Here is a 13396-nt window from a genome sequence, read left to right as displayed (position 1 = left end):
CCTCTCCTCCCCAGCCCCTGGCAACCACCATTCTGCTTTCTGTCTCTATGAGTTTGACTGATCTAGGTACTTCATATAAATTGTTTCATATAGTATTTGTCTGGCTTATTTTTGCAGCTGGCCTCTTTCACTTAGCACACTGTGCTTGAGGTTCATCCATGTTTTCACATGTGTGAGAATTTCATCTCTTTTTAAGGCTGTGTAATATTCCACTGTATGTATGTACCACGTGTGTTTACCCATTCATCCATCAGTGGACACCTGGGTTGCTTCCACCTTTTGGCTGTTCTGAAAAATGCTGCTCTGAACAGGGGTGTGCAAATATCTCTTCCAGTCACTACTTTCAGTTCTTTGGTGTATATGCCCAGAATGTAAACCCAGATTTGTCTCACTCTAAAGCACAGGTTCTTCCTTGTGTTTACTCTCTGGCCTAATATATGTTTGAAACATTAGTGATAATCCTTGATACTCAAAAAAGATTTTCTGGTTGGTCATCAGTAAATCAAGAGGTACAGTCAAGCTATTTCCTACCCACGCACACTGGATGTTTTGGTTAAGTGAGGGTTTTACCAAAATCTGGTTTCTTGGGACACAGCATTTTTTTTTTTTAAATCTTAAACTGGTTCCTTTGCAAAAAAGCATCCAGAAAAACTCTCTACCCAGGAAGAGGGCCTGATTAACCTCATGGTCTTCTGCCTCCTTCCCTGGCCATTGACACCCAGTTGCCCTGTGAACCCCACATCCACAGTGGCTTTGCCATGGCCTCTCTCACTTGGCAGCAAGGCCTACGTTCCACAGTCCTACTTTAATCACTTCCAGCTCCTTGACAGGCAGCTTCTGTAGCTCTCTTGTTATTTAATAACGCACCCAATGTAACGTGAGCCCCGGCTGGGAACACCTTTGTGTTACAGGCTTAGAATACCTATGGCAAAGAACTGCCTCTCATTTCTGTGCCTCTGCAGCCAGAGCTTGGCCTTTTGCAGACGCCAGCCTCCGCCTACCCTCCCAGGCCTCATCCTGGAATGCTTCCAAGGTCAGCGCCTGCCCTTCCTGATGCTTGTGTGGAGGACGGGGCAATGCCAGCTCCCTTGCCCTTTCTGTGCGCTGCTTCCCCTGTGCTGTGGATCCTGCAGCACCTGCCAGTGACCACCTGCCACGTGGATTCTGTTACTGGCAGATTGTGCCGCAGATTGAGGCTAGTTTAGTAAAAGAGAAAAGAAAGAAACCAACGCTGGCTTTGGAAACTCAGGAAAAGCAGGCATCTTGATACGAACAATCATTTCAACGTCAAGTTCTTGGCAACGTGACCTCTGTTCTGCACCTGACCTTTGGGGACAGCTGTGGAGTTTTACACAGAGGAGAAGCCCAGCCCATAAATGCACAGCTTCCTCATCTTTTTTTTCCTAGCGAAGCTGTCATAAACTATTCAGTCGTGAAGAAGAGGCCCTGGAGCTTCTGATGGTCCTTTCAGGGTGTCTTTCAACTTGAGAAAAAGAACAAGCTGGTTCATCACATTGAATCTGAGCTAATGCAGTCGGCTCAGCGAGGCACCATGATGGAAAGAACAGGTGTTTGGAAACCAAGGGATTCGTCCCCTAGTGTTTATTGTGCACCCACTATTTACTAGGAACTGTATATACATCTGAATAAGAAATTAGTAGGATATGGTCTCTGTACTTGAAAAAGTTATTGTCTAGGACAGGGGTCAGCGGACTTCCATGAAGGTTCAGATAAATGTTTTCACAGAGGCCATGTGGTCACTTGGATCCTACTCAACTCTGCTCTTGTGGTGCAAAAGCAGCCAGAGGCAATGTGTAAAATGAATGGGTGGGGCTGTGTCCCAATAAAACTTGATTTACAAAAGCAGGTAGGGGGCCAGATTTGGCCCACAGGCCTGTAGTTTGTCAACCATTGGTCTAGAAGGTGAGAGGTCCAGTCCCAGTTCAGTCTGTAATTAGCTGTGTAAAGGTAGGCAAGCTTCTGATGTATAGTCACCATTCGATAAACGTCACCACATATAGATGTGAGTACTTGTGCTTGTTGTTCTCTACTTACACTAACTGGTGTTGAGAGACACTCCTATACAAAGCCAGAGGCTAGGTGTGGTAAGGGGAGGAGAGCTCTCTGTGTCCACAGAATCAGAGATAGGCAACTCTGAGCCTCAGTTTCCCCATGTGTACAATGAGGCCTTTTCTCTGTAATGCTAAAAGGAGGGTTCATGTTGAAAGAATGAAAGCATTCCTAAGAACTCTTCCAGCTCCAGGATGCTATGCATCTATGTGAACATTTGGGTGATAACAAGCCCATTCCCCTGATATACCTCACCAGGCCCCCTAAGCCTCTCAGAGACCACAGAACTATCTGGTGTGTCCGTGTCCTAAATGCACAGAGCATAGTACCCTCTCGTCCACATCCCCTCATTTTGTAGCTTGGGAAACGGAGGCCCAGAGAAGTGATCTGATTTGCCCAAAGTTGCACATGATTTTTATGAAGACAGGTCGTTAGCTCAGTGAATTAGCACATGGTGTCAGTGAGTTCAAGATTATAGGCTTGAGGAAGTTCCCTGGTTGCCTAGTAGTTAGGAGGCCGGGCTTTCACTGCTGTGGCCTGGGTTCAGTCCCCGGTCGGGGAACTGAGATCCCGCAAGCCACATGATGCAGCCAAAAAAATAATGATAATTAAAAAAAAAAGTTACAGGCTTTGTCCTTCTATGAGCCAGTTAGCTGAACTAGGTTCCGTAGATACAGTCAACTCCGCTTATCCCAACCTAGGCAGCTACTTTGTCCCCAAGGGTCCCTGAATATAAATGCGCGAGATGAGAGTAATAATTATAGTTTACGTCCAGCATGGCAGCCAACATTGAATGAGTGCTGACTGCACTCAGCCATTGTTCTGAACGTGCTGTGTGTTATCTCATTCAATGCCAGCAACAGCTTATTAGGTAGGTATTATCATCTTCCTCCATTTTAGGGACAGGAATACTGAAGCACAGAGAGATTAAATAACTCACCCAGCAGCACGTGGCTGGAACTGGCAAAGTCTGGAATAAAAACCCAGGCAGATTCCAGAGCCCCCCCCCCCGCCCCCCCCCAGCTCCCTTCCTAACCTTCCTCCCCTAAGTGTGACAGATGACAGAGTCCTGCCATCAGTTATGTTACATTCAATCCCCTCAGCAGGTCTGTGATGCAAGTGGCATAGTTCCCATTTCGAAAATGAGGAACCTAAAGCCAGAGGCCAAGTGACACATTCAGAAAGGTGGGGGAACCCCAACTTGAATCCAGGTCTCCTGCTCATTCCACCGTCGCCCTATTGGCACTGCCTCATCGTAATTCCACCATTCCGCAGAGAGCAGCGTGACGTGCATCTCCGGCTTAAGGACAGCGTATTAGGGAGTTCAGAACGATAAGTTCCACGTTTAGATAATTTAGATAATTCAGCATCTCAACAAAGCGGCAGGATATCATCTCAGGGAGCACTTTAACGTCTGAGCATCCTGCTCATTGCAATAGAGAGACTTACAAGCTTTGGAAACTGTAGAAAAGGTCTGAATACAGGCAGCTGACCCTCATATCCACATTTGCTTCTGCATCTCAGATGTGAATTAGCCCCCCAAGCACGCTTCCAGGGTTTAATGATACCAGGCTGGAGGCGGTGCGTCGTCATGGTTAAACGCACAGCCTTCAGGAGTTGAGTTACCAGGGTTCAGCTCCTGGTTCTGCCCTTGACATGTTGTGTGAATTTTTGTCAGCTACTCTCTCGTCTCAGTTTCCTCATCTGTAAATCGGAGGTGGTAATAGTACCTGCCTCAAGGAAAGTTGAGGATTAAATGAGATGATGCACGTGAAGTGCCTAGTATAGTACCTGGCACATCATATGCTGTCAGTAAAGGTTTGCTGCTGGTATCATTGCTCTCAGAGTTAACTGTTCATTCATACATTCAACAAATCCGTATGAAGTGTCTACCATCTCCCAAGCCTTCTGTTTGGGCTTGTAAAGGGAGGCAGGTCAATGTCATCTCTTCCGAATTGGTTTAGTCTGTCAAGAACCATGTCTCTCGATCAGTTTCTCAACCTTGGCGCTATTGACAACGTGAGCTACGCAATTCTCTGCCAAGGGGGTCTGTCCTCCTCATGGTGGGATATTTAATGGCATCCCTGGCTTCTACCTGTTAGATGCCAGTAGTGTACACACCACCCCGGCCCCCAAGTTGTGACAACCAAAAATGTGTCCAGACTTCCAGGTGTCTCCTGAGAGGCAAAATCACCCCTGGTTGAGAACCACTGCCCTATATATGGGGGTAGGTAGGCAGTGCCCACTCAAAGGATGGTTGTGAGAATTAGGTGAGTTAATTGATACTCGTAAAGAGATTAGAGAACTGTGTCTGCAGCTCCATCAGTGCACCAGTTATCTGTAGCGGAGCAAGGAGACACAAAACCCACTGTGAAAATAGTACTTGTTTAGCATGTGCCTGGGCTCTTCTGGTCTCAGCCAACCTTGCTTCTGAGGTCAGCTGGCTGGTCAGCTGTGGGCTTTGCTGATCCTGGCGGGGCTCTGTTGCTGTCAAGTCAGTTTCACGTGGTTGCTCACACTGAAAGCAGGTTAGCTCAGGCTTGTTTTTGAGGCAGAGGAAGGGATCTGAGAGACAGCACGGAAGCACACATGGCCACTTGAAGCCAGCTCGGAACTGGCAGCTCTCACTTCAACTGCATTCTCTTGGCCTGAGCAACTCACAAGGCCAAGGTAGGGAGAAATGGACTCAGCCCTTTGATGGGAGGAGCTGCAAAGTCACATCCCCTGGGTGTGAAAACAGCAAAGGATGCAGAATCAGGGCTGCTGTCCCAGTCAGTCTACCTTCATAGGGGTTTGCCATTAACATATATGAAAACAGGTGCTTTCAGAAACATAACCATCTCCCACTTCCTCTCCACTCTCCCCAGTTTCTTGGAGTCACGGAGCTCTCAGCATATTGTGAAGGCTACTTTCTCAAAAATATGATGGTCCTCATCGAAAATGAAGCATTCAAGCAGCTCCTATATGACAAAAATGGCGAAGGGACGGGCCAGGATGTGCTCCAGGACTTACAGAGGACGTTGGCCATCAGGATTCAGTCAATCCACTTGTCATCTTCCAAAGGTTCTGTTGTATGAAACGTCCAGGCCAGGGAATGTTCCCCGGGGACTTGCCAGTTCTGCTGCTGCATTGGCTTCACACGGACATACAAATCTCAACCTGGCGTCTGTTTTTGGCTGGGCCATGGAGCTGCCTCTACTGCCTCAGCTGCTCTTGAATAAGCAGATACAGCTGCCATGAGCTCCTGTTGAGAAACAAAGGATGTGCCGCTGGCTTGCAGATCCGACTGCAGCTGGATACAGAGTTAGAAGGCCAGCACGTGGCAGCTGAGCTGACCTCATCTGAAAGCACGCCTGGGGCGGCTGAACACCCCTTGCCAGGGACCGCGTCTGGCAGATAGACCGAGAACTAAAGGTCGTTCGGTTTCCAGGTTGACCGTTGGAGAACTTCATTGTACCAACCCTGAAGAGCATTATATTTATTACATGTTAAGGACCTTAGTAGCTGCAGTCCCGCAAGAGTCAACCATGGTAGCAAATTGGTGAGACTGTTACCAATAGCGAAGACATCATTTGGCAAATTTTTAGGGGTGGGAACTTTTTAAAATGTTCATTAAAAAAAAAAAAACAACCCCAAAACAGGGCAGCCTTGTAGTTTAAAATATATTTCTAAAAGCTTAACAGTTCATTTTCAACTGAATTGTGTTTAGGGATCTGTGTTTTGAGATTTATTTCTAAAAAAAAAAAAAAACAGTAAGTCACAGGTCTATACTGTATAAACATGCATCTGACAAGATATTGCTGATATTCTACACAAGGTGAAATAATAACCTTGCCTTAGTGATCATGGTTACACAAAAGAGGTGCACTGCCAATAATTATCTGTAACTCAGTAGTTGAAAAAAACACCTGCATGCTAATCGTGGTTTCGGGGTGAGAATAAAATCCCCCCACATTAAAAAAAAAACACATGCATTTGCATGGGCCCGAACCTGTAAGATGTTATGTTTGTGCTTCATTTTTGCCAAGGTAAAAATGTCCCATCACTTCTTGCTGAAAGTCCATTTGGTGAAACTAACATATCCATTTCCTTTCCTGGTTATGAATGATTCTGGGATGCTTTTGCAGAAATGTGTTCATAGATGATGCTGCATAGGGGGTTGGGGGGACGGGGCACGTCAGAGAATTTACTATTAATCCCAGAGTTTTCTCTGTATTCTCAGAAGATGTTAATAGTTTGTTACTAGCCAGAGAATATGACTATGTTAGATTATTTTTAAAGATGAAACATGTATGATAGGATGGATTCTTTCTGTAATCTGAGAGTGTACAGTAGAGGGTTATCTATAATGAAAGTTTATATCGACAGGGTTCCTTTTTCTCTGCCATATATTATAAGCAAAAGAGATTAGTGAAGTGCCACAATATTCCAGATAATTTTTGAGTCGCTGCCTTTTCTTTCTTGTCCTTTCATTTGAAACCTAGATAACATGCAGTAAAAACTAGGGGAATGACTCTTACCCTTTGGGATGGCAAAGTTTCGTTGATAAAACTATTTCCTAGCATGCCTTTGGGAACTTGTGCGCCGACCCTAGAGTCTAAAGGAGCTGCTGTTCAAACGTTGTCCTAGCTTCCTGAGCCATTGTTCAGAAGACCAATGTCAAGTCCTGTTTCATGGGTATGGCCCATGGCATACCCGGGCCACATCTGTCTACAGTATTGGCTCTTCTGTGATGCTGATACACAAGGCTTCTCTTCCGGTCATCTGCAAACCTCCCCAGCCCCTACCATCCAATGAGGAAGGGGGAAAAAAGACTGCCTGCAGAGGAGTCCAAGTTACAGATACACAGCACGTCCTGAGTCATCGCTGTCTCCCGCCTCCTCCTGTCCTCAGAGACGCTGCGTGGATGTTTCCTTAACTGTGACTGACTTCCCGGTGAATGTCCGATGCTAGCTCAGGGCCTCTGGGCATTGATTTGTACAGTGGCAACTCCTGACGGGCTTGTGTTATAGATTGGTGTGCTTTCTCTGTCATTAAAAAAAAATGATTTTCCCAAGCTGCACATTGTCTGTATGGTACCAGTGAGCTCTTACCCCACCGTTGGAGCCTGAGAGCGTCACTCAGTTGAGAGGTGGGAAAATGTGACCCCACAGAAAAAAAAAAATCAAGGGAAGTGAAGATGCTGGGAAAAAGATGAGTGCTCGTGTCACTGACTGCCCTCCTCTCTGCCAACGAGAACTTGGCTAACCAAGCTCTAGTCCCCTGGGTCTGCAGACACCTCTGGGTGCCGCCCTTGGGTCTTCTTCCCATCAGGCAGGAGACATAGAGGTGCCACCTGTAAGGGCCTCTTGTCTCCTGCAGCTAACTCGCCTGTAGAGGGTGGAGTTCTGTCATTTGTGTGCCTTGATGAAGCTTTTGGGGAGTCGGGGAATGGAGAAAAATAGGTTATCTCAACCTGGCATCCCCTGCCCCCAAGGGCCGGCAGGAAGTGATGCTCACGGATGGTGGCAGCATTCTGGGGTTGGGAGTGAGGGTCGTGGAGGGAAAAGCAGCTCTCCCCGTGGGGGTCAAACCAAGTCCCCAGCTGGTCCCCTCTGGCTTCTGGCCCAGCCTGGGCCCCACCCAGGTCTGGTGGAGGTGAATACCCCTGGCCTATCCACGGAGGCCCATAGGAAGCCGGGGAGAGACCCGGGCAGCCCCTGGAGCCGTGGGCCAATGAGGCCCAGTCAACAACGGACATCACAAGTACCTCTGGCCGAGACTGGTCACCCCTGCTTAGCAGTCGAGGTCTGTTTCTTGTTTAGGAAGAACCCAAACAACTGAGAGCCAGGGGCCAGAACAGTGAGTCAGGCCAGGAGAACAGAAGGTCAGTTTGACTATGTGTCACCCTCTGTGTAGCCTCGGGGTGAATAAGGCATCTGTTGTGTTCCTTCTGGGAAGATAAAGTGTGTGCAGTGGCATTTGCCTTTTACTTGTCCGATAGGGGGCTCTGTCACTCAGTTCTCAACGACTGTACAAGGGCCCCCGCAGCATCTGGGGAAGGCAGGGAGCCTGCCTGCCGGCCACACGGCTCCCCTGTGCCCCTTCTGTTTGCCGTGAGAAACCGGAAGGATCGTGTGCCTGCAGCCCCAGGGGTCAACATGAAGGGCTCGACTTGGCTTCTGCTGCCCCCCCCGCACCCCCCGCCTCAACATGGGATGGGTCTTGTATACACCAGGCTTGAGTGCCATCTGTTCTTCCCCAAAGGAAGAGGATTCTCCACCCAAAACAGAGACCAAGGTGTGAGCTCCCAACACAAGAGGGGCCCAGGCAGAAGCTGTAGGAAAGTGCAGTCAGGCCTCAGGTAGGGCTGGATGGAGGGCCTCTACGACCCTCTCCACCCCTGAGATTCTGGAGTTCTGTGATTCTTGTAGCTCAAGCCCCAGGCAGAAAGTGTTGCTCCAGCTGAGTGATGCTTAGTTCAGAGTTGTATCATCAAAGCTGTTACCACACAGCACTTATTAACCTCAGGCCCAGTGCTCTCAGTGTGGGTAAAGGGTAAGGAGCCTAGGCAATTCTTTGAGAAAAATCTCCTATTTCACCCATCTTGGGCTCTCAGTTCAGGGCTGGGGACCAGGGCTCTTTGGGGAGGAGAAGGGAGTCCTAAATTCCCAAATGAAACAAACTGCTAGATGTCAACACCAAAAAACCCAAGGATCTCTGTCCCCATCAAGTCAGCAGCTAAACCCAGGTCCTTTGCTGCCACGTGAGTGTGTGGACACTCATCCCCAAACCCCCGCCAGGAAATCTCCCTGGTGAGACTTCACGCCACCCCCATTCCTCCCCAGCTGGCCAGTGCCTTGAATGAAGCAGCACGTGCCTTTGGACAGGGCCATTACAGAAGCTGGTAGGATGCCTATTTTTTTCACCCTCTTTAAAAATAACCCAGCACATTTTAAACTTCCTGCTTCATAGGAAAAAAAAAAAAAATAGAACTCGAACTCAGCAATCACATTGCACATTAGTTCCCATTCCTGATGAGGCAGTCAGATAACGAGAGCCCTGCAAAAGGACACATCTCCAAGTTTAGCTTTGAATATGAAAAGACAATCTGTCTGCGTGAATAGGCAATTAAAAGAGATGCCCTGATGTCGCTGATACGTTCTTTGGATGTTGCTTTTCGCTGTTAACCTTTGGATGAGTTCTGCATTTTAATGCCATCTCAAACCTCCAGCACTAAGCTGCAAAGAGAGGAGGCAGGCGGTATAACAGAGGGGCCCTGGGCTGGGCACCAGATCTCACCTCTGGGCCCATTGTTGCCATCAGCTACTTGGGTGACCTTGACTGGGCCTCTTCTCCATTCTGGACCTGTTTCCTCAACTCTAAATGGGAGTCTTTCTGAGCTGATGTTCTGTCACCTAGACTGGGACATGTCACACACACTCCTCTTAGTACATTTATATATTATATATCTATATATATTAGAATGGTGATGATGCCGTTTAGTGTGATAGAACATTCTGGATTGCATCCAGGAGGACTTAGGAAAAGGGACTTCAGTGTATGATGATATCTTTGGTAAAACAGGCAGGAAACCAAATAAAAGCCTTACAACAAAGCTCCAAGGATTTTTTACTATGAGGATGCATCTCACCAGATCATGGCCTCATGACTGCTATCTCCTTTTGTTTTGTTTTTATTTTATTTTTGTTTTTAAATAATTATAGATTCACAGGAAGTTGCAAAGATAGTACAGAGAGGTCCTGCGTACCCTTCACCCAGTTTCCCCCAATGGTAACCTCTCAAGTACCTCTAGTATAATATCAAACCAGGACATGGACGTTGGCACCACGTGAGTTTATAGCTCTGTGCCCTTTTATGATATGTGTAGATTTGTTTAACCACCACCACAATCACTATTCCGTCACCGCAGAGATTCCCCCTCGTGCTACCCCTTTATAGTCACTCCTACCCCCTTCCTCCACACACACCATCACTAACCCCTGGCAATCACTAATCTGTTTTCCATCTCTATAGTGCTGTCATTTTGAGAATGTTATATAAATGGAACCATCCAGTAAATGGCTTTCTTCACTCAGCACAATGTGCTTGAGATTCATCCAAGGATGTTGCATGTATCAACATACTATATATATGTGTGTGTGTGTGTGTGTGTGTGTGTGTATTTTGCTGCATTGGGTCTTCGTTGCTGTGCACGGGCTTTCTCTAGTTGCAACGAGCAGGGGCTACTCTTCGTTGCAGTGCATGGGCTTCTCATTGCGGTGGCTTCTCTTGTTGCAGAGCACGGGCTCTAGGCATGCAGGCTTCAGCAGTTGTGGCACACAGGCTTAGTTGCTCTGTGGCATGCGGGATCTTCCTGGACCAGAGAGGAGGATTCCTATCCACTGTGCCACCAGGGAAGTGGTTATTACTCCTTTTTTATTGCTGAGTTGTATTCCCCAGCATCCCATCTCCTTTTTACCAAATGCATGAGCATGTCAGGAAGTGTGGCAGTGAGACAGCTTGGCTCTGGCAGCTGCCTCTCTGGTCAGTGCTCCCAGGAAACAATTATGTCTCCTGAGAGCTGGACATGACTGACCACCCTGCAGCATCCAGGAGAGACGGTCCCATGATGTTAGTCCTACAATTCAGTGTTGGTGATGGATCACTGAGGTCCACTACTCTCACTTGGGCTCACTTGGGTCTTTCAGCTCTGCGGTAAGGTCCTTCTGTGATTGACTGACTTTTCCAAACAACTCACTGATGGTGTTGGGAAAGGCTTCTCACACTCGCTCTGTATACACATCACTGGGGATCTCGTTGAGATGCAGGTTCTGACTCAGTGGGGCTGGGTCGGGCTTGAGATTCAGCATTTTAAACAAGCATCCAGGTGATGCTGCTGGTCCAGGTACCACACTTTGAATAGCAAAGGTGTCAAGTATGGAGATTCATTTCCAACCCTGTCTGCTGCTAGACCAGCCTGTGACTTTCGTCCCATCACCTGGCCTCTCTGGAGTTTCAACCTTGTGGATTATTATGAGCTTTTCTGACCCAGACCGTGAAGACGTTTTAGCTATCCATTCAGGAAAATCATTTCAAGTTATACTTTTGTAAGTGGTTCTGAATTACACCTAAGGAATTATTAGCACAGCACTCCATACTACCCTCAATTTTTCCTGGTCTACTTTGGGTCTAAACCAAATGTATTTATTGCACAGGGGTTTACTGATGTCGTAAGATGCATAAGGGACCCTCCTCTCTGCCATCAAGTACCCAAGTCCTCCCCTTTTCCTTTTCCCTTCGGGGCTAGCGGTAGAAGGAAAGGAGAAAATTCTTGTTTATTTTAAGGCTGTTTTATGAGGCTTCCTTCTACGCTCAAGAGACCCCCTGGGAGTGGTAGGGACCCAGGAGGATCAAGAAGGGAACAAAGACAGCTGTCCCTTGTATGTTCGCTTGAAACCTTTGACAGTGGAGAGGGATGAGCGACGCATGTGGTTCCAGTGGCTGCCGGGTGACCTTGAGACTTGACAGCGCGCGCTGCAGGGGAACGAGGGGGCAGGATTTCATCCGTAATTACTCCTCTTTCCTTTCCCTGTCAAGGGATGGACTGCATTTTTTCAACACTTCAAAGGAATCACTCTCATGCATTAAATATTGTGGTTGGGGGTGGGAGGAAAGCTCAGACACCGTTTTCTGTTGAACAAGTAATAAGAAAGTACTTAAACTTCTGTTTTCCTAGACATTCCTTGGACCAGGGAGTGAATCCCTACCCCAGAAGTGTGAGGGTTTCACTTGACCGTTAAATTTAATGTAAGTCAGGTGTGTGATGTGGTCACTTCAGAGAGTTAATTTGGCCACAGGCTACATCAGTTGACACAGGATCGCTGGAATGAGGCTGTGATGGTTCTCTCTGCTCCAGAGAGATCCTGGCCGGAATATGCGTTCAGTTCAGGGCCTGGATGAATCAGGGTTCCTGGCAGCAAGCAACTCTGACTAATTTGAGACGAAAGGGGATTTATTCAAAGATATCAGATGATTCATACTATTGTTGAGAGCGCTAGAGAAACCATTTTAAAGGCAGGGCTTTTAGGAATAACTTACAAACTGTGACACAGAAAAGGCCTGATGAGGTCATTGCTGTCCCTGCCGCCACCAGATAATACGAAGAAAGAAATTAATAATGGCAGGTCTGCAGTTACCAGGAGCTTGATTTCCGTGACTGGTACGGCCGTGAGCACCTATACCGTTCCTGCATCAGGAACTCAGCCTGTCCAGGAAGCTCAGTGCATTTACCTCTACCTGCAAGAACAGAGTTTCACCTCGGTGCATCCCACTGGCAGAACCTGAGTCATGTGACTGTGTCTTAGCCACAGGGGAGCCTGGGAATTTCAGTTCTTTTTTTTTTTTTTTTTTTTATTTTATTTTTTTGGGGGTACACCAGGTTCAATCAACTGTTTTTATACACATATCCCCATATTCCCTCCCTTCCTTGACGCCCCCCCCTCGATTCCCCCCCACCCTCCCTGCCCCAGTCCTCTAAGGCATCTTCCATCCTCGAGTTGGACTCCCTTTGTTATACAACAACTTCCCACTGACTATCTATTTTACAGTTGGTAGTATATATATGTCTGTGCTACTCTCTCGCTTCGTCTCAGTTTCCCCTAAACCCCCCGCCCCCTCCCATACCTCGAGTTCTCCAGTCCATTCTCTGTATCTGCGTCCTTGTTCTTGTCACTGTCACTTGTCAGTACCATTTTTAGATTCCGTATATGTGAGTTAGCATACAATATTTGTCTTTCTCTTTCTGACTTACTTCACTCTGTATGACAGATTGTAGTTCTATCCACCTCATTACATATAGCTCCATCTCATCCCTTTTTATAGCTGAGTAATATTCCATTGTATATATATGCCACATCTTCTGTATCCATTCATTTGTTGATGGGCATTTCGGTTGCTTCCATGTCCTGGCTATTGTAAATAGTGCTGCAATAAACATTATGGTACAAGTTTCTTACATTAGGGAGACAGGACCTACACCATGGGATTTCTACAAATAGAGAGAGATGATGGGTAGCCATGAACATGACAGATGTCCCCTGCACTTAATGAAAGTCGCAGAGAAACTGCAGCCTCATCAGAAGGAAAAAACCTCATCAGAAAAAACTGGGATGCTTGGCCCGTGGAAAAGAAGACTTGGGTGACCATCATGGGTGTCTTCAAATAGAGGGAGAGATTTTCATAGATAAGACTCTCATGAGAATTCATTCAGTATAGCCACAGGGTTTAGGACTGTCCCAATGATGGACGCTTCAAGGATTCAGGTTTCACTTAAGTACAAATAAGA

General features: G+C 47.1%; 1 protein-coding gene across 2 annotated transcripts in view; it reads left to right on the top strand.

Moving 5' to 3' along the window:
* ABTB3 (ankyrin repeat and BTB domain containing 3) overlaps positions 1-7119 on the top strand; it is a 298989-nt gene extending 291870 nt beyond the window's left edge. For both annotated transcript variants that reach the window (XM_057741445.1, XM_057741444.1), the window contains one exon: positions 4938-7119. In XM_057741445.1, the coding sequence (XP_057597428.1) occupies positions 4938-5147 (210 nt within the window). In that variant the 3' untranslated portion in view covers positions 5148-7119. The remainder of the gene's footprint in view (positions 1-4937) is intronic.
* The last annotated feature ends 6277 nt before the right edge of the window (positions 7120-13396 follow it).

This window comes from Hippopotamus amphibius, chromosome 7 (genome assembly GCF_030028045.1).
Source record: "Hippopotamus amphibius kiboko isolate mHipAmp2 chromosome 7, mHipAmp2.hap2, whole genome shotgun sequence".
In the NCBI taxonomy this organism is placed as follows: Eukaryota; Metazoa; Chordata; class Mammalia; order Artiodactyla; family Hippopotamidae; genus Hippopotamus; species Hippopotamus amphibius.
This window is presented reverse-complemented; position numbering and strand designations above follow the sequence as displayed.